Source organism: Anomaloglossus baeobatrachus, chromosome 7, assembly GCF_048569485.1.
Source record: "Anomaloglossus baeobatrachus isolate aAnoBae1 chromosome 7, aAnoBae1.hap1, whole genome shotgun sequence".
Lineage (NCBI taxonomy): Eukaryota > Metazoa > Chordata > Amphibia > Anura > Aromobatidae > Anomaloglossus > Anomaloglossus baeobatrachus.
Window position 1 is genome coordinate 309,882,264 of NC_134359.1, and position 24,162 is coordinate 309,906,425.

General features: G+C 55.2%; 1 protein-coding gene across 3 annotated transcripts in view; it reads left to right on the forward strand.

Moving 5' to 3' along the window:
* Nucleotides 1–24,162, forward strand: part of ITGAL (integrin subunit alpha L) — a 69,505-nt gene that overhangs the window by 31,814 nt on the left and 13,529 nt on the right. For 2 of the 3 annotated variants that reach the window (XM_075318688.1, XM_075318689.1), the window contains exons 26-30: nucleotides 8,119–8,194; nucleotides 8,367–8,465; nucleotides 18,213–18,290; nucleotides 19,074–19,154; nucleotides 20,407–20,502. In XM_075318688.1, coding sequence (XP_075174803.1) covers nucleotides 8,119–8,194; nucleotides 8,367–8,465; nucleotides 18,213–18,290; nucleotides 19,074–19,154; nucleotides 20,407–20,502 — 430 coding nt within the window. The remainder of the gene's footprint in view (nucleotides 1–8,118; nucleotides 8,195–8,366; nucleotides 8,466–18,212; nucleotides 18,291–19,073; nucleotides 19,155–20,406; nucleotides 20,503–24,162) is intronic. The other variant, XM_075318690.1, reaches the window with a different exon arrangement.

Below are 24,162 nucleotides of genomic sequence, written 5' to 3' on the forward strand. Positions count from 1 at the left end.
TGCCTTTTTCACTCTCTCTGCTCTCACTGCCTCCCATGGTAGCCTGTTCCACTCTGGCTGCCCTCACTACCTCCCATGGTAGCCTGTTCCACTCTCTCTGCCCTCACTACCTCCCATGGTAGCCTGTTCCACTCTCTGACTGCCCTCACTACCTCCCTTGGTAGCCTGTTCCACTCTCTGACTGCCCTCACTGCCTCCCATGGCTGCCTTTTCCACTCTCTCTGCCCTCACTGCCTCCCATGGCTGCCTTTTCCACTCTCTCTGCCCTCACTACCTCCCATGGTAGCCTGTTCCACTCTCTCTGCCCTCACTACCTCCCTTGGTAGCCTGTTCCACTCTCTGACTGCCCTCACTACCTCCCTTGGTAGCCTGTTCCACTCTCTGACTGCCCTCACTACCTCCCTTGGCTGCCTGTTCCACTCTCTGACTGCCCTCACTGCCTCCCATGGCTGCCTTTTCCACTCTCTCTGCCCTCACTGCCTCCCATGGCTGCCTGTTCCACTCTCTCTGCCCTCACTACCTCCCATGGTAGCCTGTTCCACTCTGACTGCCCTCACTACCTCCCTTGGTAGCCTGTTCCACTCTCTGACTGCCCTCACTGCCTCCCATGGCTGCCTTTTCCACTCTCTCTGCCCTCACTGCCTCCCATGGCTGCCTTTTCCACTCTCTCTGCCCTCACTACCTCCCATGGTAGCCTGTTCCACTCTCTCTGCCCTCACTGCCTCCCTTGGTAGCCTGTTCCACTCTCTGACTGCCCTCACTGCCTCCCTTGGTAGCCTGTTCCACTCTCTGACTGCCCTCACTGCCTCCCATGGCTGCCTTTTCCACTCTCTCTGCTCTCACTGCCTCCCATGGTAGCCTGTTCCACTCTGGCTGCCCTCACTACCTCCCATGGTAGCCTGTTCCACTCTCTCTGCCCTCACTACCTCCCATGGTAGCCTGTTCCACTCTCTGACTGCCCTCACTACCTCCCTTGGTAGCCTGTTCCACTCTCTGACTGCCCTCACTGCCTCCCATGGCTGCCTTTTCCACTCTCTCTGCCCTCACTGCCTCCCATGGCTGCCTTTTCCACTCTCTCTGCCCTCACTACCTCCCATGGTAGCCTGTTCCACTCTCTCTGCCCTCACTACCTCCCTTGGTAGCCTGTTCCACTCTCTGACTGCCCTCACTACCTCCCTTGGTAGCCTGTTCCACTCTCTGACTGCCCTCACTACCTCCCTTGGTAGCCTGTTCCACTCTCTGACTGCCCTCACTGCCTCCCATGGCTGCCTTTTCCACTCTCTCTGCCCTCACTGCCTCCCATGGTAGCCTGTTCCACTCTCTCTGCCCTCACTACCTCCCATGGCTGCCTTTTCCACTCTCTCTGCCCTCACTGCCTCCCATGGCTGCCTGTTCCACTCTCTCTGCCCTCACTGCCTCCCATGGCTGCCTGTTCCATTCTCTCTGCCCTCACTGCCTCCCATGGTAGCCTGTTCCACTCTCTCTGCCCTCACTGCCTCCCATGGTAGCCTGTTCCACTCTCTCTGCCCTCACTGCCTCCCATGGCTGCCTTTTCCACTCTCTCTGCCCTCACTGCCTCCCATGGCTGCCTGTTCCACTCCCTGCCTGCCCTCACTGCCTCCCATGGCTGCCTGTTCCACTCCCTGCCTGCCCTCACTGCCTCCCATGGCTGCCTTTTCCACTCTCTCTGCCCTCACTGCCTCCCATGGCTGCCTGTTCCACTCCCTGCCTGCCCTCACTGGCTGAAGGTTTTTCCTAATGTCTAATCTTAATCTCCTTTCTATTCGTTTCCTCCCATTGCTTATGGTACTTCTGTGTGGTGATAAGAATAGGGTGGTTCCCTCTCCACTGTGACCACCTCTCAGATATTTGTAGACCGCTATTAAGTCTCCTCTCAGCCTTCTGTTTAGTTCCTGTAGCCGGTCTTCATGGGCATGGATTGCGACCTTCTACCATCTTGGTTGCTCTTCTCTGGACTTGCTCCAATATATAGGTCTTTCCTGAATTGGGGTGGTCAGGACGGTTCACAGTATTCCACCTGGGGTCTGACCAGGGCAGAGTATAGGGGAATAATGGCCTCTCTCCATCTAGAGTCAATGAATGTCTTGATACATCCAAGAATTTTGGTGGGATCTTGTTGCGAGGCTGGTGGGATCTTGTCACGTGGTTAGTGGGATCCTTTCATGTTGTTGATGGATCTCACCATCTCCTCCTTGTGTTGTAATCAACAGTGACCACTAATCTCTTCCATGCATCTCAGAGGACGTTGCTCTTTGAGGAGATGAGGAAGATTTCAGGATTAGGTGATAAAACAAGAAAAAGCCGAGAAGAAAAGAGGAGATGAAAAACAGATCTTAAGATGATCAGCAATGTTGAGTGAGCGTGCGTGCCACTGTTCAGTGCTCGGCTGAGTATTGGGCTGTTTGGGTACTCGCGGAGCTTCGCTGAGTATTGGGGTGTTTGGGTACTCGCGGAGCTTCGCTGAGTATCGGGGTGTTTGGGTACTCGCGGAGCTCGGCTGAGTATTGAGGTGTTCGGGTACTCGCGGAGCTCGGCTGAGTATCGGGGTGTTTGGGTACTCGCGGAGCTCGGCTGAGTATTGGGGTGTTTGGGTACTCGCGGAGCTCGGCTGAGTATCGGGGTGTTCGGGTACTCGCGGAGCTCGGCTGAGTATCGGGGTGTTTGGGTACTCGCGGAGCTCGGCTGGGTATTGGGGTGTTTGGGTACTCGCGGAGCTCGGCTGAGTATCGGGGTGTTTGGGTACTCGCGGAGCTCGGCTGGGTATTGGGGTGTTTGGGTACTCGCGGAGCTCGGCTGAGTATCGGGGTGTTTGGGTACTCGCGGAGCTCGGCTGGGTATTGAGGTGTTTGGGTACTCGCGGAGCTCGGCTGAGTATTGGGGTGTTTGGGTACTCGCGGAGCTCGGCTGAGTATCGGGGTGTTTGGGTACTCGCGGAGCTCGGCTGGGTATTGGGGTGTTTGGGTACTCGCGGAGCTCGGCTGAGTATCGGGGTGTTTGGGTACTCGCGGAGCTCGGCTGGGTATTGAGGTGTTTGGGTACTAGCGGAGCTCGGCTGAGTATTGGGGTGTTTGGGTACTCGCGGAGCTCGGCTGAGTATTGGGGTGTTTGGGTACTCGCGGAGCTCTGCTGAGTATTGAGGTGTTCGGGTACTCATGGAGCTCGGCTGAGTATCGGGGTGTTTGGGTACTCGCGGAGCTCGGCTGGGTATTGGGGTGTTTGGGTACTCGCGGAGCTCGGCTGGGTATTGGGGTGTTTGGGTACTCGCGGAGCTCGGCTGGGTATTGGGGTGTTTGGGTACTCGCGGAGCTCGGCTGGGTATTGGGGTGTTTGGGTACTCGCGGAGCTCGGCTGGGTATTGGGGTGTTTGGGTACTCGCGGAGCTCGGCTGAGTATTGAGGTGTTCGGGTACTCGCGGAGCTCGGCTGAGTATTGAGGTGTTCGGGTACTCATGGAGCTCGGCTGAGTATCGGGGTGTTTGGGTACTCGCGGAGCTCGGCTGGGTATTGGGGTGTTTGGGTACTCGCGGAGCTCGGCTGGGTATTGGGGTGTTTGGGTACTCGCAGAGCTCGGCTGGGTATTGGGGTGTTTGGGTACTCGCGGAGCTCGGCTGGGTATTGGGGTGTTTGGGTACTCGCGGAGCTCGGCTCGGTATTGGGGTGTTTGGGTACTCGCGGAGCTCGGCTGAGTATCGGGGTGTTTGGGTACTCGCGGAGCTCGGCTGGGTATTGGGGTGTTTGGGTACTCGTGGAGCTCGGCTGGGTATTGGGGTGTTTGGGTACTCGCGGAGCTCGGCTGAGTATTGAGGTGTTCGGGTACTCGCGGAGCTCGGCTGAGTATTGGGGTGTTTGGGTACTCGCGGAGCTCGACTGGGTATTGGGGTGTTTGGGTACTCGCGGAGCTCGGCTGGGTATTGGGGTGTTTGGGTACTCGCGGAGCTCGGCTGAGTATTGAGGTGTTCGGGTACTCGCGGAGCTCGGCTGAGTATCGGGGTGTTTGGGTACTCGCGGAGCTCGGCTGAGTATTGGGGTGTTTGGGTACTCGCGGAGCTCGGCTGAGTATCGGGGTGTTTGGGTACTCGCGGAGCTCGGCTGAGTATTGGGGTGTTTGGGTACTCGCGGAGCTCGGCTGAGTATCAGGGTGTTCATATTTGTCGTCCAAGAAACAATGACCACAATGCACAGGCTGGCTTCACTGCTTCATGTGAGCCGGCACCCGGGGAGTGACAGTCGTGGTCTGTGAATGGCTCTCACTGGGGTAATGTTTTCGGATGTAGTGCGCCCCCAGGAAATGCTCTGTATATGACTGTATGTGGATGGAGTGCCCAACTGTGAACCAGTGACGGCCATTATACTCAGTACTTGAGGTAAATCCTTTCAGAGCATCCGGCCTACTGTGACGGAGCAGGCAGGGACAGCAGACCGGTGATGTACGATGTGACGGAGCGGGCAGGGACAGCAGACCGGTGATGTACGGTGTGACGGAGCAGGCAGGGATAGCAGACCGGTGATGTACGGTGTGACGGAGCAGGCAGGGACAGCAGGCCGGTGATGTACGGTGTGACGGAGCGGGCAGGGACAGCAGGCCGGTGATGTGCGATGTGACGGAGCAGGCAGGGACAGCAGACCGGTGATGTACGGTGTGACGGAGCAGGCAGGAACAGCAGACCGGTGATGTACAGTGTGACGGAGCAGGCAGGGACAGCAGACCGGTGATGTACGGTGTGACGGAGCAGGCAGGGACAGCAGACTGGTGATGTACGGTGTGACGGAGCAGGCAGGGACAGCAGACCGGTGATGTACGATGTGACGGAGCAGGCAGGGACAGTAGACCGGTGATGTACGATGTGACGGAGCAGGCAGGGACAGCAGACCGGTGATGTACGGTGTGACGGAGCAGGCAGGGACAGCAGACCGGTGATGTACGATGTGACAGAGCAGGCAGGGACAGCAGACCGGTGATGTACAGTGTGACGGAGCAGGCAGGGACAGCAGACCGGTGATGTACGATGTGACGGAGCAGGCAGGGACAGCAGACCGGTGATGTACGGTGTGACGGAGCAGGCAGGGACAGCAGACCGGTGATGTACGATGTGACGGAGCAGGCAGGGACAGCAGACCGGTGATGTACGATGTGACTGAGCAGGCAGGGACAGCAGACCGGTGATGTACGGTGTGACGGAGCAGGCAGGGACAGCAGACCGGTGATGTACGGTGTGACGAAGCGGGCAGGGACAGCAGACCGGTGATGTACGATGTGACGGAGCAGGCAGGGACAGCAGACCGGTGATGTACGGTGTGACGGAGCAGGCAGGGACAGCAGACCGGTGATGTACGGTGTGACGGAGCAGGCAGGGACAGCAGACCAGTGATGTACGGTGTGACGGAGCAGGCAGGGACAGCAGACCGGTGATGTACGGTGTGACGGAGCAGGCAGGGATAGCAGGCCAGTGATGTACGGTGTGACGGAGCAGGCAGGAACAGCAGACCGGTGATGTACGGTGTGACGGAGCAGGCAGGAACAGCAGACCGGTGATGTACGGTGTGACGGAGCAGGCAGGGACAGCAGGCCGGTGATGTACGATGTGACGGAGCAGGCAGGGACAGCAGGCCGGTGATGTACGGTGTGACGGAGCGGGCAGGGACAGCAGACCGGTGATGTACGATGTGACGGAGCGGGCAGGGACAGCAGACCGGTGATGTACGGTGTGACGGAGCGGGCAGGGACAGCAGACCGGTGATGTACGGTGTGACGGAGCAGGCAGGGACAGCAGACCGGTGATGTACGGTGTGACGGAGCAGGCAGGGACAGCAGGCCGGTGATGTACGGTGTGACGGAGCGGGCAGGGACAGCAGACCAGTGATGTACGGTGTGACGGAGCGGGCAGGGACAGCAGGCCGGTGATGTACGATGTGACGGAGCAGGCAGAGACAGCAGGCCGGTGATGTACGGTGTGACGGAGCAGGCAGGGACAGCAGGCCGGTGATGTACGGTGTGACGGTGCAGGCAGGGACAGCAGGCCGGTGATGTACGGTGTGACGGAGCAGGCAGGGACAGCAGACCGGTGATGTACGGTGTGACGGAGCAGGCAGGGACAGCAGACCGGTGATGTACGGTGTGACGGAGCAGGCAGGGACAGCAGACCGGTGATGTACGGTGTGACGGAGCAGGCAGGGACAGCAGACCGGTGATGTACGGTGTGACGGAGCAGGCAGGGACAGCAGGCCGGTGATGTACGGTGTGACGGTGCAGGCAGGGACAGCAGGCCGGTGATGTACGGTGTGCCGGAGCAGACAGGGTCAGCAGGCCGGTGATGTACGGTGTGACGGTGCAGGCAGGGACAGCGAGCTGGAGAACAATCTAAAAGACCTTTATTGTGACTGGGAGAAGATGAGGCCAAACCTAGATGAGATTCTTTAGTCTGGAATGCGGCCGTAACCAAAGAAACAAATCTGGGGCACAAAGGAAAGTCAAGCACTGGTCCTTAAAATAGGTCTTCAAATCCAGCATTATGTGCAAGACGTCCACCATCATGGGGCCGATGTTCACCAGTCTTTAGTCCTGGTTGTGGCATCAGGATCCTCCCACGTCACAGCACCACCAGCAACCAAACACGTGTCTCCTCACTGTTCTGCCGTTCTTGGGATCAGCCCCCTGGCTGAGGAGAGGTGATCACATCCCACCCCCTTAAACATTTGTTACATGTAACTCCAAGTATGAAGGAGGGCAGTCTCCGGCCAGTCTGCAAGATTGTGTACCAGTGAGGCACCACACAGAGGCGCACAACCCCCCCACCAGACACAGGACAATGAATCCTACTGCAGGCCCAATTACCTTACAGTCCGCGGAGGCCCGATTACCTTACAGTCCCCGGAGGCCCGATTACCTTACAGTCCCCGGAGGCCCGATTACCTTACAGTTCCCGTAGGCCCGATTACCTTACAGTCCCCGGAGGCCCGATTACCTTACAGTCCCAGGAGGCCCGATTACCTTACAGTCCCCGGAGGCCCGATTACCTTACAGCCCCTGGAGGCCCGATTACCTTACAGTTCCCGTAGGCCCGATTACCTTACAGTCCCCGGAGGCCCGATTACCTTACAGTCCCCGGAGGCCCGATTACCTTACAGTCCCCGGAGGCCCGATTACCTTGCAGCCCCCGGAGGCCCGATTACCTTGCAGCCCCCGGAGGCCCGATTACCTTGCAGCCCCTGGAGGCCTGATTACCTTACAGTCCCCGGAGGCCCGATTACCTTACAGTTCCCGGAGGCCCGATTACCTTACAGCCCCTGGAGGCCCGATTACCTTACAGCCCCTGGAGGCCCGATTACCTTACAGTTCCCGTAGGCCCGATTACCTTACAGTCCCCGGAGGCCCGATTACCTTACAGTCCCCGGAGGCCCGATTACCTTACAGCCCCCGGAGGCCCGATTACCTTACAGTCCCCGGAGGCCCGATTACCTTACAGTCCCCGGAGGCCCGATTACCTTACAGTCCCCGGAGGCCCGATTACCTTACAGTCCCCGGAGGCCCGATTACCTTACAGTCCCCGGAGGCCCGATTACCTTACAGTCCCCGGAGGCCCGATTACCTTACAGTCCCCGGAGGCCCGATTACCTTACAGTCCCCGGAGGCCCGATTACCTTACAGTCCCCGGAGGCCCGATTACCTTACAGTCCCCGGAGGCCCGATTACCTTACAGTCCCCGGAGGCCCGATTACCTTACAGTCCCCGGAGGCCCGATTACCTTACAGTCCCCGGAGGCCCGATTACCTTACAGTCCCCGGAGGCCCGATTACCTTACAGTCCCCGGAGGCCCGATTACCTTACAGTCCCCGGAGGCCCGATTACCTTACAGTCCCCGGAGGCCCGATTACCTTACAGTCCCCGGAGGCCCGATTACCTTACAGTCCCCGGAGGCCCGATTACCTTACAGTCCCCGGAGGCCCGATTACCTTACAGTCCCCGGAGGCCCGATTTCACTCCAGTCTGCAGAGGCCTGATTGCACTCCAGTCCATGGAAACAGGCTGGGGTGGCACACTGTTACAATCGGGCGCGATGTTCTGCAGATTGTGGAATAATCTTACATCTTTTCTCATCAGCAGCCTGGAAGATTCCACCAAATACGTCCCATTCATCAGTGCAAATGAGACGGCGATGGTGACCCACAGATATCAGGTGACGTCTCATCTTCACCACATGTCACTGTTATTTATGCTCCCTCATCTTTACCGGATGTCCCAGTCATTAGCATCCCCTCATCTCTCCCTCGTGTGTCACCGGCATTAGCGTCCTCTCATCTCATCCCCCCCCCATGTGTCACTGTCATTACTGTCCTCTGTTGTTTCAGATTAAAAACTTGGGGCTCAACGCGGTCCCCATGTTCCTGAACGTTCATGTGTCAAACATGGAGGTTGTGAGCTGGCACTTCAACATCTCATTGTCTCAGGTAAATGTGATATAAGGTTGTCATACAAGGTGGCGGGTGTGTGGAGGTCAGGTGTAGGGGTGAGTGGCAGGGATGTGGCGAGTCTGGTGTAGGGACGGGTGGTGGACAGGTGTATGGGCGGGAAGCGGGAATGTGGTGGGTCTGGTGTAGGGGCGTGCAGTGGAGATGTTGCGGGTCTGTTGTAGGGGCAGGAAGTGGGGCGTGTGACGTGCAGGTGTATGGGCGGGAAGCGGGAATGTGGTGGGTCTGGTGTAGAGGCAGGCGGTGGGGATGTTGCGGGTCTGTTGTAGGGGCAGGAAGTGGGGCGTGTGACATGCAGGTGTATGGGCGGGAAGCGGGAATGTGGTGGGTCTGGTGTAGAGGCAGGCGGTGGGGATGTTGCGGGTCTGGTGTAGGGGCAGGAAGTGGGGCGTGTGACGTGCAGGTGTATGGGCTGGAAACGGGGATGTGGCGGGTCTGGTGTAGGGGCATGAGGTAGGGAGTGTGGCGTGTAGGGGCAGGAAGCGAGGATGTGGTGGGTCTGGTCTAGGGGTGGGTGGCTGGCATGTGACGTGCCTAGTCTAGTAGCGGCAGGTGTAGGGGCGGGGACAAGGCCGTCATCAGGGCATGACAACTATGACTAGTGTATGGGGCCCGGTGAACAGTGGGGCCCGGAGTAATTACTTAGCTTTATTATTAATCAGTCACTCTAACCTCTACAACATGGGCGACTAGAGCGCTTTCTAAGGATGTCCGGGACAAGAACATAGACCTGCACAAGGCTGGAATGGAGAAGACCATAGACCTGCACAAGGCTGGAATGGAGAAGACCATAGACCTGCACAAGGCTGGAATGAAGAAGGCCATAGACCTGCACAAGGCTGGAATGGAGAAGACCATAGAACTGCACAAGGCTGGAATGGAGAAGACCATAGCCCTGCACAAGGCTGGAATGGAGAAGACCATAGCCCTGCACAAGGCTGGAATGGAGAAGACCATAGCCCTGCACAAGGCTGGAATGGAGAAGACCATAGACCTGCACAAGGCTGGAATGGAGAAGACCATAGACCTGCACAAGGCTGGAATGGAGAAGACCATAGAACTGCACAAGGCTGGAATGGAGAAGACCATAGAACTGCACAAGGCTGGAATGGAGAAGACCATAGCCCTGCACAAGGCTGGAATGGAAAAGACCATAGACCTGCACAAGGCTGGAATGAAGAAGGCCATAGACCTGCACAAGAGTGGAATGGAGAAGACCATAGAACTGCAAAAGGCTGGAATGAAGAAGACCATAGACCTGCACAAGGCTGGAATTGAGAAGACCATAGACCTGCACAAGGCTGGAAAGGGGAAGACCATAGACCTGCACAAGGCTGGAATGGAGAAGACCATAGACCTGCACAAGACTGGAATGGAGAATACCATAGACCTGCACAAGGCTGAAATGGACTACAAAACCATAAGTAAGACGCTGGGTGAGCAGAGAAACTGCTGGTGCAATAGTAAGAAAATGGAGGAAATACAAAATGAATGTCAATCGCCATCGATCTGGGGCTCCATGCAAAATCTCACCTCGTGGAGTCACCATGAGGATGAGGGTCGGCCCGTCTGAAGAAGGCCCATGTGCGGCCGGCCCGTCTGAAGAAGGCCCATGTGCGGCCGGCCCGTCTGAAGAAGGCCCATGTGCGGCCGGCCCGTCTGAAGAAGGCCCATGTGCGGCCGGCCCGTCTGAAGAAGGCCCATGTGCGGCCGGCCCGTCTGAAGAAGGCCCATGTGCGGCCGGCCCGTCTGAAGAAGGCCCATGTGCGGCCGGCCCGTCTGAAGAAGGCCCTTGTGCGGCTGGCCCGTCTGAAGAAGGCCCTTGTGCGGCCGGCCCGTCTGAAGAAGGCCCATGTGCGACCGGCCCGTCTGAAGAAGGCCCATGTGCGACCGGCCTGTCTGAAGAAGGCCCATGTGCGGCCGGCCCGTCTGAAGAAGGCCCATGTGCGGCCGGCCCGTCTGAAGAAGGCCCATGTGCGGCCGGCCCGTCTGAAGAAGGCCCATGTGCGGCCGGCCCGTCTGAAGAAGGCCCATGTGCGGCCGGCCCGTCTGAAGAAGGCCCATGTGCGACCGGCCCGTCTGAAGAAGGCCCATGTGCGGCCGGCCCGTCTGAAGTTTGCCAATGACACCTGACTGATTCTGCGAGTAATTGGGAGAAGGTGCTGGGGTCAGATGAGACAAAAACTGAGCTCTTTGGTGTTAACTCAACTCACTGTGTCTGCAGGAAGAGAAATGCTGCCTATGACCCAAAGAACACCGTCCCCACTGTCAAGCATGGAGGTGGAAACATTATGTTTTGGGGGTGCTTCTCTGCTAAGGGCATAGGACTTCTTCACCGCATCAATGGGACAATCATCAATGGGCCATGGCTGGGTCTGCCATCAGAACAAGGACCCAAAACATACAGCCAAGGCAACAAAGGAGTGGCTCAAATGAAGCACATTAAGGTCATGGAGTGGCCTAGCTAGTCTTCAGACCTTAATCCCATAGAAAACGTATGGAGGAACTGAATCTCCGGGTCACCAAGTGACTGCAGATCTAAATCATTACGATTTTAAGGCTAAGAGAAGAGGAGCAAAATCATCCTGACATCAAACCTCATCATCAACCACAAAAATGTCTGACTGCTGGGCGGCCAACAAGGGGACGGCCACTAAGTATTAAGTCTTGTTTGCCAGAGGGATCAAATACTTATTTTTCTCTTCAAAATCCAAATACATTTATATAATTTATACAATGTGATTTTCTGGGTTATATGTTGGATATTCTATCACTGTTAAAACTAACCGACCCTTAAAATTATAGACTGTTCATGTCTGTGTCAGTGGGAAACTTACACAATCAGCGTGGGATCAAATAATTATTTCCATCACTGTATATGCTAGGAAGGGGATAAATAAATCAGGATATATACCAAGATGGGCCCAGTAGGGGAATATATATTGTGATATAATCACTGGTACTGTGCTGAGAGGGTTAAGGTGTGTTACCTGGGCCGGCTCTGTTGTGGACAGCTAATGAGATAGGTGGGACGGCTGTTCACCATATCTCCACCTCGGGGTGTGGTCCCATGGATGAAAAGTCAGTCCTCTGGACACACTCATGGCCCTGCACTGAAGTTCCTGTGCTGGAGGAAGTAGCTGGGTGTATTGATGGGTGGAGGTAAGGAAACAGCATCTGAGAAGGCTCTGCAGGGACTTGTGGACTGAACATAACCTGAAGGGCTGAGGTTTGGGAATGTACCTGTTTTCCTGCCTGTACATGCCATGTGATGTCCGTACCAGCGCGGTGCTTTATGAAGTGGAATAAAGCAGGCTGTGATCTTAAGAAAGTGTGCCTCCTGTGTCTACCTGAAGCCCTCATGCTGAGCGAGTAACCCCCTATGTTGCAAGGTGCAACGTCACATATGGTGTCTCGAATGCGGGCATGCGGTCTGGTTGCTAGGGGCAACGCAGCCTGGTTGCTAGGGGCAACGGCCTAGAACATATTCCTGTGGATACGGACTGCTTGCGGTGGATCGGCGGGTCCACGAAAATTTTTTGAAGCGGTTTGCGGTGGATCGGCGGGTCCACGAACAGGGACAGCGCTCTCAAGCACCTGGTGGTGAATCAGCAGGTCGTTGGGGACCCGTGCTGCAGTGGCGAGAGTCCAGCGACTGGAGGTTCCAGGCCAGCCGGAATTGCACGGCCCTGCTTGGTGAGCAGTGATACACCACAGGCTGGAGATCCTGGTTGTACGGGCGGTACAACCCGGAAAGGTTAGTGGTTCTCTAACCCCCCCCCCTGTCTTTGACCACCGGGTATTACCCATTGGAGCGCCCCTCCTGTTCCTCTTTTCGTTGCAGCATGGAGGAGCTCCTGAACCAGCTGCTGCAGAGCCAGCAGCACCAACAGCATGTGCCTGGAGGTCCAGTGACAGCAGTGGGGGCTAAAAGCCAAAAAGAGGGAATGGTCCCTGCAGACGTTGTGGAGGAGCTGTACCAGTTCCTGGTGCAGGGACAGCAGGAGCTGTCAGTGTGCAGCGATGTGGCAGCCATGGACCAGTTTGAGCGTTCCCTTCGGGGGCCGGTATGGACACTGGCTGCCCAGGGAGATAAGGGCGAACGGTGTGAACTGGGGGCTAAGGACGTTGCATGGAAACCCCAAAAGGGGGCGGAGTCCCAAAAAGGGGTGGTTGCCCAAAAGGGGGCGGAGTCCCAGAACGAGGTGGTTGCCCAAAAGGGGGCGGAGTCCCAGAACGAGGTGGTTGCCCAAAAGGGGGCGGAGTCCCAGAACGAGGTGGTTGCCCAAAAGGGGGCGGAGTCCCAAAAAGGGGTGGTTGCCCAAAAGGGGGCGGAGTCCCAAAAAGGGGTGGTTGCCCAAAAGGGGGCGGAGTCCTGGAACGGGGTAGTTACCCAACAGGGGGCGGAGCCTCAGAAAGCGATGGTGACCCAGAAGGGGGTGGAGCATTTACAAGCCAAACAGGTAGACTATAGCAAGGGGCAATGGGGTTCGCCTTACATATGTCCTACCTGCGGTATAGGCTATCCATCCAGTATGAGGCCACAGAAGTGCTCCGTGGACTTGAATGGGCTACGTGTGTCTGGTCTGTTAGACCCGGGGAGCCGGTTGACCTTAGTTAGATCCATGTCTGATCTCCATGTGATGGTGGGTAGGACGATAGAAGGAAGTTGTGTGCATGGGACCACTAAAGTATATCCTCTGGCCAGGGTGATGATTCAAACGGCCAAACGTTTGGGACGCCCTGATGTGGGTGTAGCGCCAGATCTGTTATATCCAGTTATCATAGGACGGGACTTTGAGCTCTTTCAGGATTTATGGAAGACAGAGGCCGGGACCGATTGCACAGGAATGAGTCGGCCCTCGCCTAAGAAAGCCTCTTTTCCGTATGAGGTTATACAGATTCCCTGTGGGATATTGGGGTGCAATGAGGAGATGGTACCTCCACATAAGGACTGTCAAGAGTTAGGGGTGACCATGACGTCTCCAAAAGGAAGTGACAGTGTGACCACTACAGTTATAGTAGCTCCAGAAAAGGGGGCCGACATCTGGTTAAGTGGGGACGTGTTAGTCCAGGACACCAGGGGGAGTGACGATGACTCCAGTAAAGACACTGACTCCAGAAAGGTGACAAGCAAGTACAGTGAGGTACAGAAGTGTGAGAAGGGGAAAACTTCCTCCCGACGCCGAAGACGTAATAAGCGCCGAGAGGTGGCACAGTGTATGTCGCCTGAGGGTGCAGAGAAAGTGAAATACCTGGGAAATGAAAACACGTTGCCAGTAGCAACTGCTACGGTAGAGTCAGACAGTGATATCCTACAAAAGAAAGAGGAATCAAAGACTGAACTGACACATTGTCACGACAAAAATCAGCAGGGTGAAATTGCAGGGAAGGAACCGACCAAAGAAGTAATGGCGGTGTCTCCTATAATTTCCATGCATGAAGCTGGAGGTCTGTTGGATGATAGCGCTGTACGAGATGACATCCTACAGAATAATATAGGAGAAGGAATCCAGGGCAGTGTTGGTGGAGTACAAATCCCCAAAGGTCATGGTGAGCAGACCGGTAAGCTACCCAGTGGTGAAGTGATGAATGTTGAAAATGGGGCCAAGGTTCTAAGAAGAACAGAGTACCGTGCTGAAGGGCGTAACACCCTGGTAGAAGGCGATGCTGTAAACTCCCAAGAGAAGGCAGAGGGTGACACTGCAGAGACCCAAGTGGAAGTTGGAGGGAATGCAGTGAAGTCCCAAGACACAGCAGGTGCTGTAAAAGCGGAAAGAGCCTCTGAGGAAGAGGTGAAGTCTGGACGTGAGGTCTCATCAGAAGCTGAGAGCCTGACTGACTCAGTGGGTAAGACCAAGATCGCAGACAAGAAGATTGGCTCAGCTAAGAGCCTGAAACCCGAAGGCTCTGAGGCCGGGGCGGACTCCGAGGCGTGTGTAACTCAACAGGTGAAGCCTTTGGCGGAGAATATGGAGGAAGGCAAGAGACCTCAGGAACAGTCTAGTGTCCTTGACAGTGAAGGAAGCAGACCAGTCTTCAAGTGCCGGATAGACGTGCCGGAAGACTTAAGAGAAGCCTGTGCCAGTGAGAAGGTGCATGAGAGATTCCAGAAGGCAGTAGGGGCCTGTAAAGTGTACTTTGCCGCAGAGACTAATCAGTTGGTGGTGTGCTCTTTCAGTGATGTCACAAAGAAGCGAGTGGCAATCCTGAGTGACATGCACCTACGGTGTCTTCGTACGAAGTGGATCATCACTGCAAAGAAGGATGAAGACACCAGACGCTTGGCGCAGCTGACCGCAGGCTTTCAAGAAGTGGTGGTTGTGAAGAAAGCATTAATTGGACTGGCATTGAGAGCACTAAGAAATAATATTAAGCAAGCCAGGAAGGTTCCAGGTGTCACAGCTGTGCATTTAGATAAAGACAGTGGAACATTTTGTATCTATGGGACAACTGCAGAAGCGGTGAAGACAGCTCGACGGTTGTTGGAGTTTGTGGAAGAGATCATGCAAGTACCCAGGGAGATGGTCTTGAAACTTATTGGACGACATGGAAGAGCCATGCAGGAGATGGTTGATAAGACCGGTGTGACGACATTAAGAATTGATATTCATAACGAAGCCAGGAGGCCCTGTGAAGTCGGTATGGTTCCATGTGCCATTGTGGGCACAACTGGGTGTGTTGAAGATATAAGAGCCCTCCTAGAATACCGTTTGGGATACCTGGAAGAGTTAAAACAATTGAATCGAGAAAGACGGAGGATTGCAAACCAACTTCGCCACGTTGGTGTGGGATGGCGACCATATAGGGGCTATGGCCCCGAAGAGAAAGGTGGCCCGCTCTATGAACGTGTTGCTTCAGAGGGCAAAAGCAAGTCCAATGGTAAAAGGAGCCAGGGTCATAGAGGACCCAGGTATTCATCGGGCTATAACACAGACTCTGAACTGTCTCAGGCCTGTGAGACACAATCCAAAGGACTGAATGAAAGTAGCGATGGGTCGTTAGCCAATGTCGTTGACAAGAGAGTGCACAATCCGAGAAACAGACGACGATGCCCGGGTAGAAGAGCCCACGATAGATTTATACACAGACCCTGCGGAGGGCCTGGATATGGCGCCTCTTCTGGCAGTTCACCGCTGAGGCCCCTCGATAGTGACCCCTCTAGTGGTCGGGATAGCTCAGGGTTAGACAGAACGGTAGTATCGACTGGGAGAGAGACTCCCTCCTACACTGACCGTGGGTGGCAGCCTTGGAGAGCTGGGACTGACCAGGGGGCGTATGAGAGAGTTCGCTGGGGAGGGTCCGGTGACTGTGGCGGACGGTACATCAAGGGCTGTAGTCTGGTGCGGGCAGAGCGGGTGCTCTTGTCCGCTATGTCAAGGTGCCAAAACCCCCCGGCTTTGGGCAGAGGGGGAGGATATGTGATATAATCACTGGTACTGTGCTGAGAGGGTTAAGGTGTGTTACCTGGGCCGGCTCTGTTGTGGACAGCTAATGAGATAGGTGGGACGGCTATTCACCATATCTCCACCTCGGGGTGTGGTCCCATGGATGAAAAGTCAGTCCTCTGGACACACTCATGGCCCTGCACTGAAGTTCCTGTGCTGGAGGAAGTAGCTGGGTGTATTGATGGGTGGAGGTAAGGAAACAGCATCTGAGAAGGCTCTGCAGGGACTTGTGGACTGAACATAACCTGAAGGGCTGAGGTTTGGGAATGTACCTGTTTTCCTGCCTGTACATGCCATGTGATGTCCGTACCAGCGCGGTGCTTTATGGAGTGGAATAAAGCAGGCTGTGATCTTAAGAAAGTGTGCCTCCTGTGTCTACCTGAAGCCCTCATGCTGAGCGAGTAACCCCCTATGTTGCAAGGTGCAACGTCACAATATATAATATATATAATATATATATACCAGAAGTATATTGTACAGAGGGGCAGTGTGTGTGTGTGTGTGCGCGCATGTGTGTGCGTGCGTGCACAGTGTACAGAGTGGTTAGTGTGTGTGGGGGGGGCAATATATAGAGGGAAAAGGTGTGTGGGAGGATATATATAAAGAGTGACAGCTTATATGGGGAGATAGTGTACAGAGGGGAAGTGTGTGTGGGGATAGTATATGGAGGAGCAGTGTGTTTAGGGGATATTGTACAGAGGGGCAGTGTGTGGGGGATAATATATGGAGGAGCAGTGTGTGGGAGGGATATTATACAGAGGAGCAGTGTGTGGTGGGGATATTATACATAGGGGCAGCATGAAAGAGATATTATGGAGAGGGCGGTTTAGAGGGTGTAATATCAAGAGGGGCAGTATAGAGGTTTTAATGTGTAGACGGTGTATTGTGTAGGGGGTGTATTATAGAGAGGGGCAGTGTAGGGGGATATATTAATTTTCTTAGGGAAATACTTCATTTGTTAGAACAACTTCAAGGGTGCTAACACTTTTGGCCATGACTTTGTATGTATGTATATATTTATATGGGCGGCAAGTGTGTGGTAGTCAGATGTATACGTGAGTGGCGGATGTGCGGAGGTCAGGTGCAGATGTGGGAATGTGGCGGTCTGGTATGGGCGGGGATGTGACGGGTCTGGTGTAGGGGTGGGCAGAAGGTGTGTGTGGTAGTCAGATGTAGGAGTGGGTGGCGGGTGTGTGGAGGTCAGATATAGGTGTGAGTGGTGGATATGTAGTAGTCTGGTATAGAGGTGGGTGGTGAGGATGTGGTGGGTCTGGTGTGGTGGTGGCCAGGTGTGAGGGAGGGCCATGAGGATGTAGTGAGTTTGATGTAGGGACAGGGTGGGGATGTGGGGGGTGGGCGACGGTTGTGTGTAGGTCAGGTGTGGTGCTTGGCAGCAGGATCGTGGTGGGCAGGTCTAGGGGTTTGCAGCAGGGACGTGGTGGTCAGGTGTGGGGGCGGGCGGCGTGGACATGGTGGCAGAAGTAAGCATTGGTGGCAGGAACATAGTGGTCAGGTGTGGGGGCGGGCGGTGGGGATCTGGTGGCAGGTGTAGGGTTTGGCAGCGGGGACATGGTGGTCAGGTGTGCAGGCGGGCAGCCTGGACATCGTGGCAGGTGTAGGGGTTGGCGGCGGGGATGTGGTGGTCAGGTGTGGGGGCGGGGACATCGTGGCAGGTGTAGGGGTTGGCGGCGGGGATATGGTGGTCAGGTGTGGGGGCGGGGACATCGTGGCAGGTGTAGGGGTTGGCAGCGGGGATGTGGTGGTCAGGTGTGTGGGCGGGGACATCGTGGCAGGTGTAGGGGTTGGTGGAGGGGATGTGGTGGTCAGGTGTGGGGGCGGGGACATCGTGGCAGGTGTAGGGGTTGGTGGAGGGGATGTGGTGGTCAGGTGTAGGGGCGGGGACATCGTGGCAGGTGTAGGGGTTGGTGGAGGGGATGTGGTGGTCAGGTGTAGGGGCGGGGACATCGTGGCAGGTGTAGGGGTTGGTGGAGGGGATGTGGTGGTCAGGTGTGGGGACATCGTGGCAGGTGTAGGGGTTGGTGGCGGGGATGTGGTGGTCAGGTGTGGGGGCGGGGACATCGTGGCAGGTGTAGGGGTTGGTGGAGGGGATGTGGTGGTCAGGTGTGGGGGCGGGGACATCGTGGCAGGTGTAGGGGTTGGTGGAGGGGATGTGGTGGTCAGGTGTGGGTGCGGGGATACGGTGGCAGGTGTAGGGGTTGGCGGTGGGGGTGGGGGGGTGTACTTGCTCGGCACTAGTGTTACTTTTCTTTCTTCTCAGGATGATGGCGTCATCTGCTCGGTCCCCAATGACTCTTTTGCTGTAAAGACTCTCGGTAAAGGACACAAAACAAACCAGGTGAGACCTGAGCGGCCTCTGCAGTGATGTCACAGGTGACACAGCGCGGGTGATGTCATGGGATAGAATGATTAAGTCATACGGTGACTATAAGGTGGAAGGTGACATCACTGGGAGGAAACATCATATGGTGTCACGCTAGTTACAGGGAAGTACCACGCGAAAGGGAAGAGAAGGGAAACCCTGTGTCTAGGGAGGGGGGATATGGTGACTTCTGAACGAACCTACCGCTGGGCTCCGGGGTCCCTCACCATCCTAGATAGGTTCCGCATCTATGCGCCAAGCCGGACACCTGGCCCTGGCAGACGCTGAAATAGGTCCTAGGTAGGGAGCGGCTGGGATGAGCGCTGAGGCATCCCCACTAAGCTCTAAAGAAGACGCGCGGGGGAGAAGACGCGCGGTAAAACAACAACTTATCTCCAGATGACTCAGGAGAGGAGCTGCAACATACACAAACATTCTCCAGATGAGTGCAAGCCGCCTGCTCGCACTGAAGAATTAATAAGGGCATTAGAGCCATCACCAGCAAAGAGTGAGGGGAAATGAGGGTATATGAAGAGACCAAGGGAAGTGCTGAAGACTAACAGCTAAAAAGGGGAGGAACGTCTCAGGGTCCTAAAGGGAATCGGATGAAAACCAAAGAGGGGAAAAAAGGGAAAGTGTGAGAGCATCTTGTGTAGCCAAATGCTGCGACCTTCTACAGTCGGACACTACAGGACTGTCACATATTGTCAGAGGATGATGCTGTCACAGAAAATTGGAGTAATCTGCTTTACTTTACAGACGTGGCACTGTACTATGGACAGATCTGGTGACGTGGATGTCAGAATCTCTGGACCGCTGCAGCCGATTACCACGTGGGAGGTAGTTTGCCACAACCACGGCTCACCCCAAGCTCTCCCTCTTGTGCCTTTTCTAAGATCCTGAAGAAATTTATTTTCCAGATCTCTTACTCTTTCTGTCTGTACGCACTGGTCTTCCTCTGGGTCACGGCAGCTTGCTTTTGTGTCCTTTGTTTCCTCTGCCCCTCTGTATCGATGTGTCCTTTGCGTCCTCTGTCTCGATGTGTCCTCTGGCTCGATGTCTCCTCTGCGTCCTCTGCCTCGATGTGTCCTCTGCCTCGATGTGCCCTCTGCGTCCTCTGCCTCGATGTGCCCTCTGCGTCCTCTGTCTCGATGTGCCCTCTGCGTCCTCTGTCTCGATGTGCCCTCTGCATCCTCTGTCTCGAGGTGTCCTCTGCATCCTCTGTCTCGATGTGCCCTCTGCGTCCTCTGTCTCGAGGTGTCCTCTGCATCCTCTGTCTCGAGGTGTCCTCTGCATCCTCTGTCTCGAGGTGTCGACTGCGTCCTCTGTCTCGATGTGTCCTCTGCGTCCTCTGTCTCGATGTGTCCTCTGCGTCCTCTGTCTCGATGTGTCCTCTGCGTCCTCTGTCTCGATGTGTCCTCTGCGTCCTCTGTCTCGATGTGTCCTCTGCGTCCTCTGTCTCGATGTGTCCTCTGCGTCCTCTGTCTCGATGTGTCCTCTGCGTCCTCTGTCTCGATGTGTCCTCTGCGTCCTCTGTCTCGATGTGTCCTCTGCGTCCTCTGTCTCGATGTGTCCTCTGCGTCCTCTGTCTCGATGTGTCCTCTGCGTCCTCTGTCTCGATGTGTCCTCTGCGTCCTCTGTCTCGATGTGTCCTCTGCGTCCTCTGTCTCGATGTGTCCTCTGCGTCCTCTGTCTCGATGTGTCCTCTGCGTCCTCTGTCTCGATGTGTCCTCTGCGTCCTCTGTCTCGATGTGTCCTCTGCCCCGTTGTGTGCTTTGTCCCGTTGTGTCCTCTGCGTCCTCTGTCTCGATGTGTCTTCTGCGTCCTCTGTCTTGTTGTGTCCTCTGCCCCATTGTGTGCTTTGCCCCGTTGTGTCCTTTGCCCCGTTGTGTGCTTTGTCTCGATGTGTCCTCTGCGTCCTCTGTCTCGATGTGTCCTCTGCGTCCTCTGTCTCGATGTGTCCTCTGCGTCCTCTGTCTCGATGTGTCCTCTGCCCCGTTGTGTGCTTTGTCCCGTTGTGTCCTCTGTGTCCTCTGCCCCGTTGCTTGGGCTCTGACCTACAAGGGACTGACAGTTTCTCTTCTGCTTCTAGGCGCCGTCGTCGGTGAATGTGAGCAGCGCAGTGCAGATCCTCTACGATGGGCGCCGATATCACAGTGACATGGGGGGCAGGTTCCATTCTGCCCAGGTATCTACCACATGCAGATGTGCTAATACTAACGCAAGTGACCCCCATCACATCTAGAGGCAATTATACTAACGCAAGTGTCCCCGATATCACTCCACCACATGCAGAGGTGCTAATACTAACGCAAGTGTCCCCCATATCACCCACATCAGATACAGAGGTTTTAATACTAATGCAAATGTCCCTGATATCATTCTCTACCACATACAGAGGTGCTAACACAAGTGTCTTCGATATCAGCCCCCAATACATATAGAGATACTAATACTAACACCAGTATTCCCGAAATCACTCTCTACCACATACAGAGGCGCTAATACTAACACAAGTATCCCTAATAGCACTCTCCACCACATATAGACGCGCTAATACTAACAGAAGCTTCTGTGACGAGGGTACCAGGATGGAGAGTAGTCCTTCCTATTTCTGGTGTCAGTAGATCGCAGTGCAGGGCCTCATACACACTTGCTCAGGTTAATACTGCTGGCGGTGCTGATTCTCCTGTATCCAGCACTGCTAGGGTTAAGCAAATGCTTTTGGTCTCCTGAACTCAGAGTGTGAGAAATAGCCAGCTGTTCTCTATTGTCAATCTAGCACAGCTAATTAGCTAGTGCAGGTGACTGCTGGTGATGGTTTCCACTACAGTAGTCTCTAGAGAGAACCTGTGAGCTGAGGACCAGGAGCCATTCAGAGAACATTTGCTGTGTGAAAGTTGTGTTCCTTCTTGGTTTTTCCCCTCTGGTCCGTTCCTCATTATTACCTCTTGTTTGGAGTGGTTTGTGTGATTGCTGTTTATTTTACCCCCGTCTGTCTAATCCTCTCTGTCTTTTAACCTAGAGAGGGACTAGCGTTCCCGCTGTCCTGCGCACTATACAGGGCTGAGTCCAGGGAAAGACAAGTATAGGCAAGTGATCAGTGACTGGGTGAAAGACCGCGATAGGGATGTTAGAAAGTGCAGGGATCAGCCTCAGGAGAGTTTAGGAGGTTACCCTGCTACTCTTTCCGTAGCGTAAGGGCCATATGTTGCGGCACTCGCTGGGGGTTCTCGTGTACCTGGCAGAACCCCAGTAGTCACAGTGTGACAGTATCACCAGCCCCACCATTTTTTTTAATTTATTTTTGGGCGGGGGGGTCATCTATGGACCCCATTGCTGCTTTAGCTGAGTAGCTGCAGAGTCTGTCGGTGGAGGTGGCAGTTCTGCGTTCCGTTGTGTTGCAGGCCGCCTCTCAGACCCAGGGTTTAGCGGCCACTGCTCTCGGGCCCTTCCCACCTGAGCATAAGTTAGCATTGCCGGATAGGTTCACTGGAGGACGGGAGAAGTTTGTGGTGTTTAGGAAGGCCTGTAAACTTTAGGGTTAGACCGCTCTCCTCAGGTATACAGGGACTCGGGATAGTTCTCACTCCACCAGGGGGATCCCCAAGCCTGGGCTTTCTCTCTTGCACCCGCTTATCAGTCACTCTGGACAGTTGAGGGGTCTTCCTGTGCTTTTGGGCTCATTTATGATGATCCCGACCGGGCTGAATCCAAACTACGTCCGATTCGGCAGGGTGACCGGCCAGCTGAGGAGTTCTGCTCCGAGTTCTGCAGATGGTCCACAGACTCCCGCTGGAATGATCCCGCATCTTGGAGCCATTACGGTCAGTCTCTGAGAGAGAGTGAAGGACGCGCTCGTCTTGTATGAGACTGCGGATTCCCTGGAGCCCGCCATGAACCTGGCTATCCGTGTTGTCCGTCTTTTCCATGAAAGATGAAAGGAGATACCACAGTCTACCAGGGATACTGTCGTTACTAAGCCTAGGTGGGTACCCACGGAGGACCGTGTGCAGTTCAGAGGGGTAACCTGAGGTACTGGTCCACCTATAGATCATTGTAATATGAGGGTTTCTTTCTTTTGTGGTCCTAAAGATCACTTTGTGAAGACTGTCCCTCACTACAAAACTGTACTCAGCCGATAAAAAAGCAATCGAGCCCAGTTTGCATGGAGGATAGCAACCTGGGTGTACTGATTTCCTCCATTGGTAGGTCGCAATTTTTTTTTTTTTTTATGCCCGCTGAGGTCCTGTTAGGTGAAAAGAAGGTGTATATTTCCGCTTTTCTTCGGCGCTCCATTGGGAGACCCAGACGATTGGGTGTATAGCTACTGCCTCCGGAGGCCACACAAAGCATTACACTAAAAAGTGTAAGGCCCCTCCCCTTCTGGCTATACACCCCCAGTGGGATCACTGGCTCACCAGTTTTCTGCTTTGTGCGAAGGAGGTCAGACATCCACGCATAGCTCCACTGTTTAGTCAGCAGTAGCTGCTGACTATATCGGATGGAAGAAAAGAGGGCCCATATAGGGCCCCCAGCATGCTCCCTTCTCTCCCCGCTTGTGGTTTGTAAGGTTGAGGTACCTATTGCTGGTACGGCGGCTGGAGCCCACATGCTGTTTTCCTTCCACATCCCCCTGAGGGGCTCTGAGGAAGTGGGATCTTACCGGCCCCAAAGCCCTGAGGCCGGGCTCCATCCACAGACCCATTGAACCTGCTGGATACGGAGCTGGGTACCGTTCAGGGACATGGCCCTGCACCATTCAGGTACTCTGTGTCCCCGTACACACAGGCACAGCACACTCCAGACTTGCTGGGTGTGCTAGTGCGCCGGGGACAGTAAAGGGTTACAGTCACTGCAGCCTAGCTGAGTGACTTTATGTATGGGGAACTACCGCGCCGGACGCTCCGGGAGCGGCGGCGCGGCTGGGACTTGTAGTGCGCCGGGGACTTAGCGCCGACCGTGCTTTTACGGCGGCGGCGCTTATAAATCCAGTCCCCGGCTTCTGCGGCCTAGCTCCGCTTCGTTCCCGCCCCCACCCTGTCAATCAGGGTAGGGGAGAGACGCTGTACAATCAGCAGCGCCGAGGGCTGGAGCCTTATTTACATGCTCCAGCCCTCTCACTGGACACTGTGGGACGCCGGTTTCCCGCTCTGACTTGGGGGCACGCCCACGGCCCGCCCCTACTCACACGAGCTGGAGAAGGACGCCGGCAGCCATTCCTGCAGTCCGAGCTGAGAGATCGGACTCTGGGCAACCAGGCACAGGACTAGGGCGACCACACACCCGCTTATAGGCGGGCGGTAAGCGGCACCTGAAGTGCTGACCCCACTAAATACCGCAGTTGTCCATTTGTATTTTTATGCTTACACTGCATAGGTCGCTATTTTTGGCTATATGCCCTCTTAGATGGCGACACATCAGCAGCAGGAAAGCAGGGGTGCTAAGGCACAGGCTTTCTATGCTGCTTGTATTGCATGTACTGAAGTGTTCATGTGTATTTATGCTTGTATGCTATACACTGCACTGTACGGTCGCTAGTCTGGGCTATTTTCGCCTAGAATGACTAGGCTACAGCAGCAGAAAAGCAGGGGTGCTGAGGCACAGGTTTTTTCTATGCTGCTTGTATTGCATGGGCTGCAGTGTGCATTTGTACTTATGCTTGTATGCTATACATTGCACTGTATGGTCGATATTCTGGGCTATATTCCCCTGGATGGCTAGTCTACAGCAGCAGAAAAGCAGGGGTGCCAAGGCACAGGCTTTCTATGCTGCTTGTATTGCATGTGCTGCAGTGTTCATTTGTACTTTATGCTTGTATGTTATACATTGCATTGTACGGTCGCCA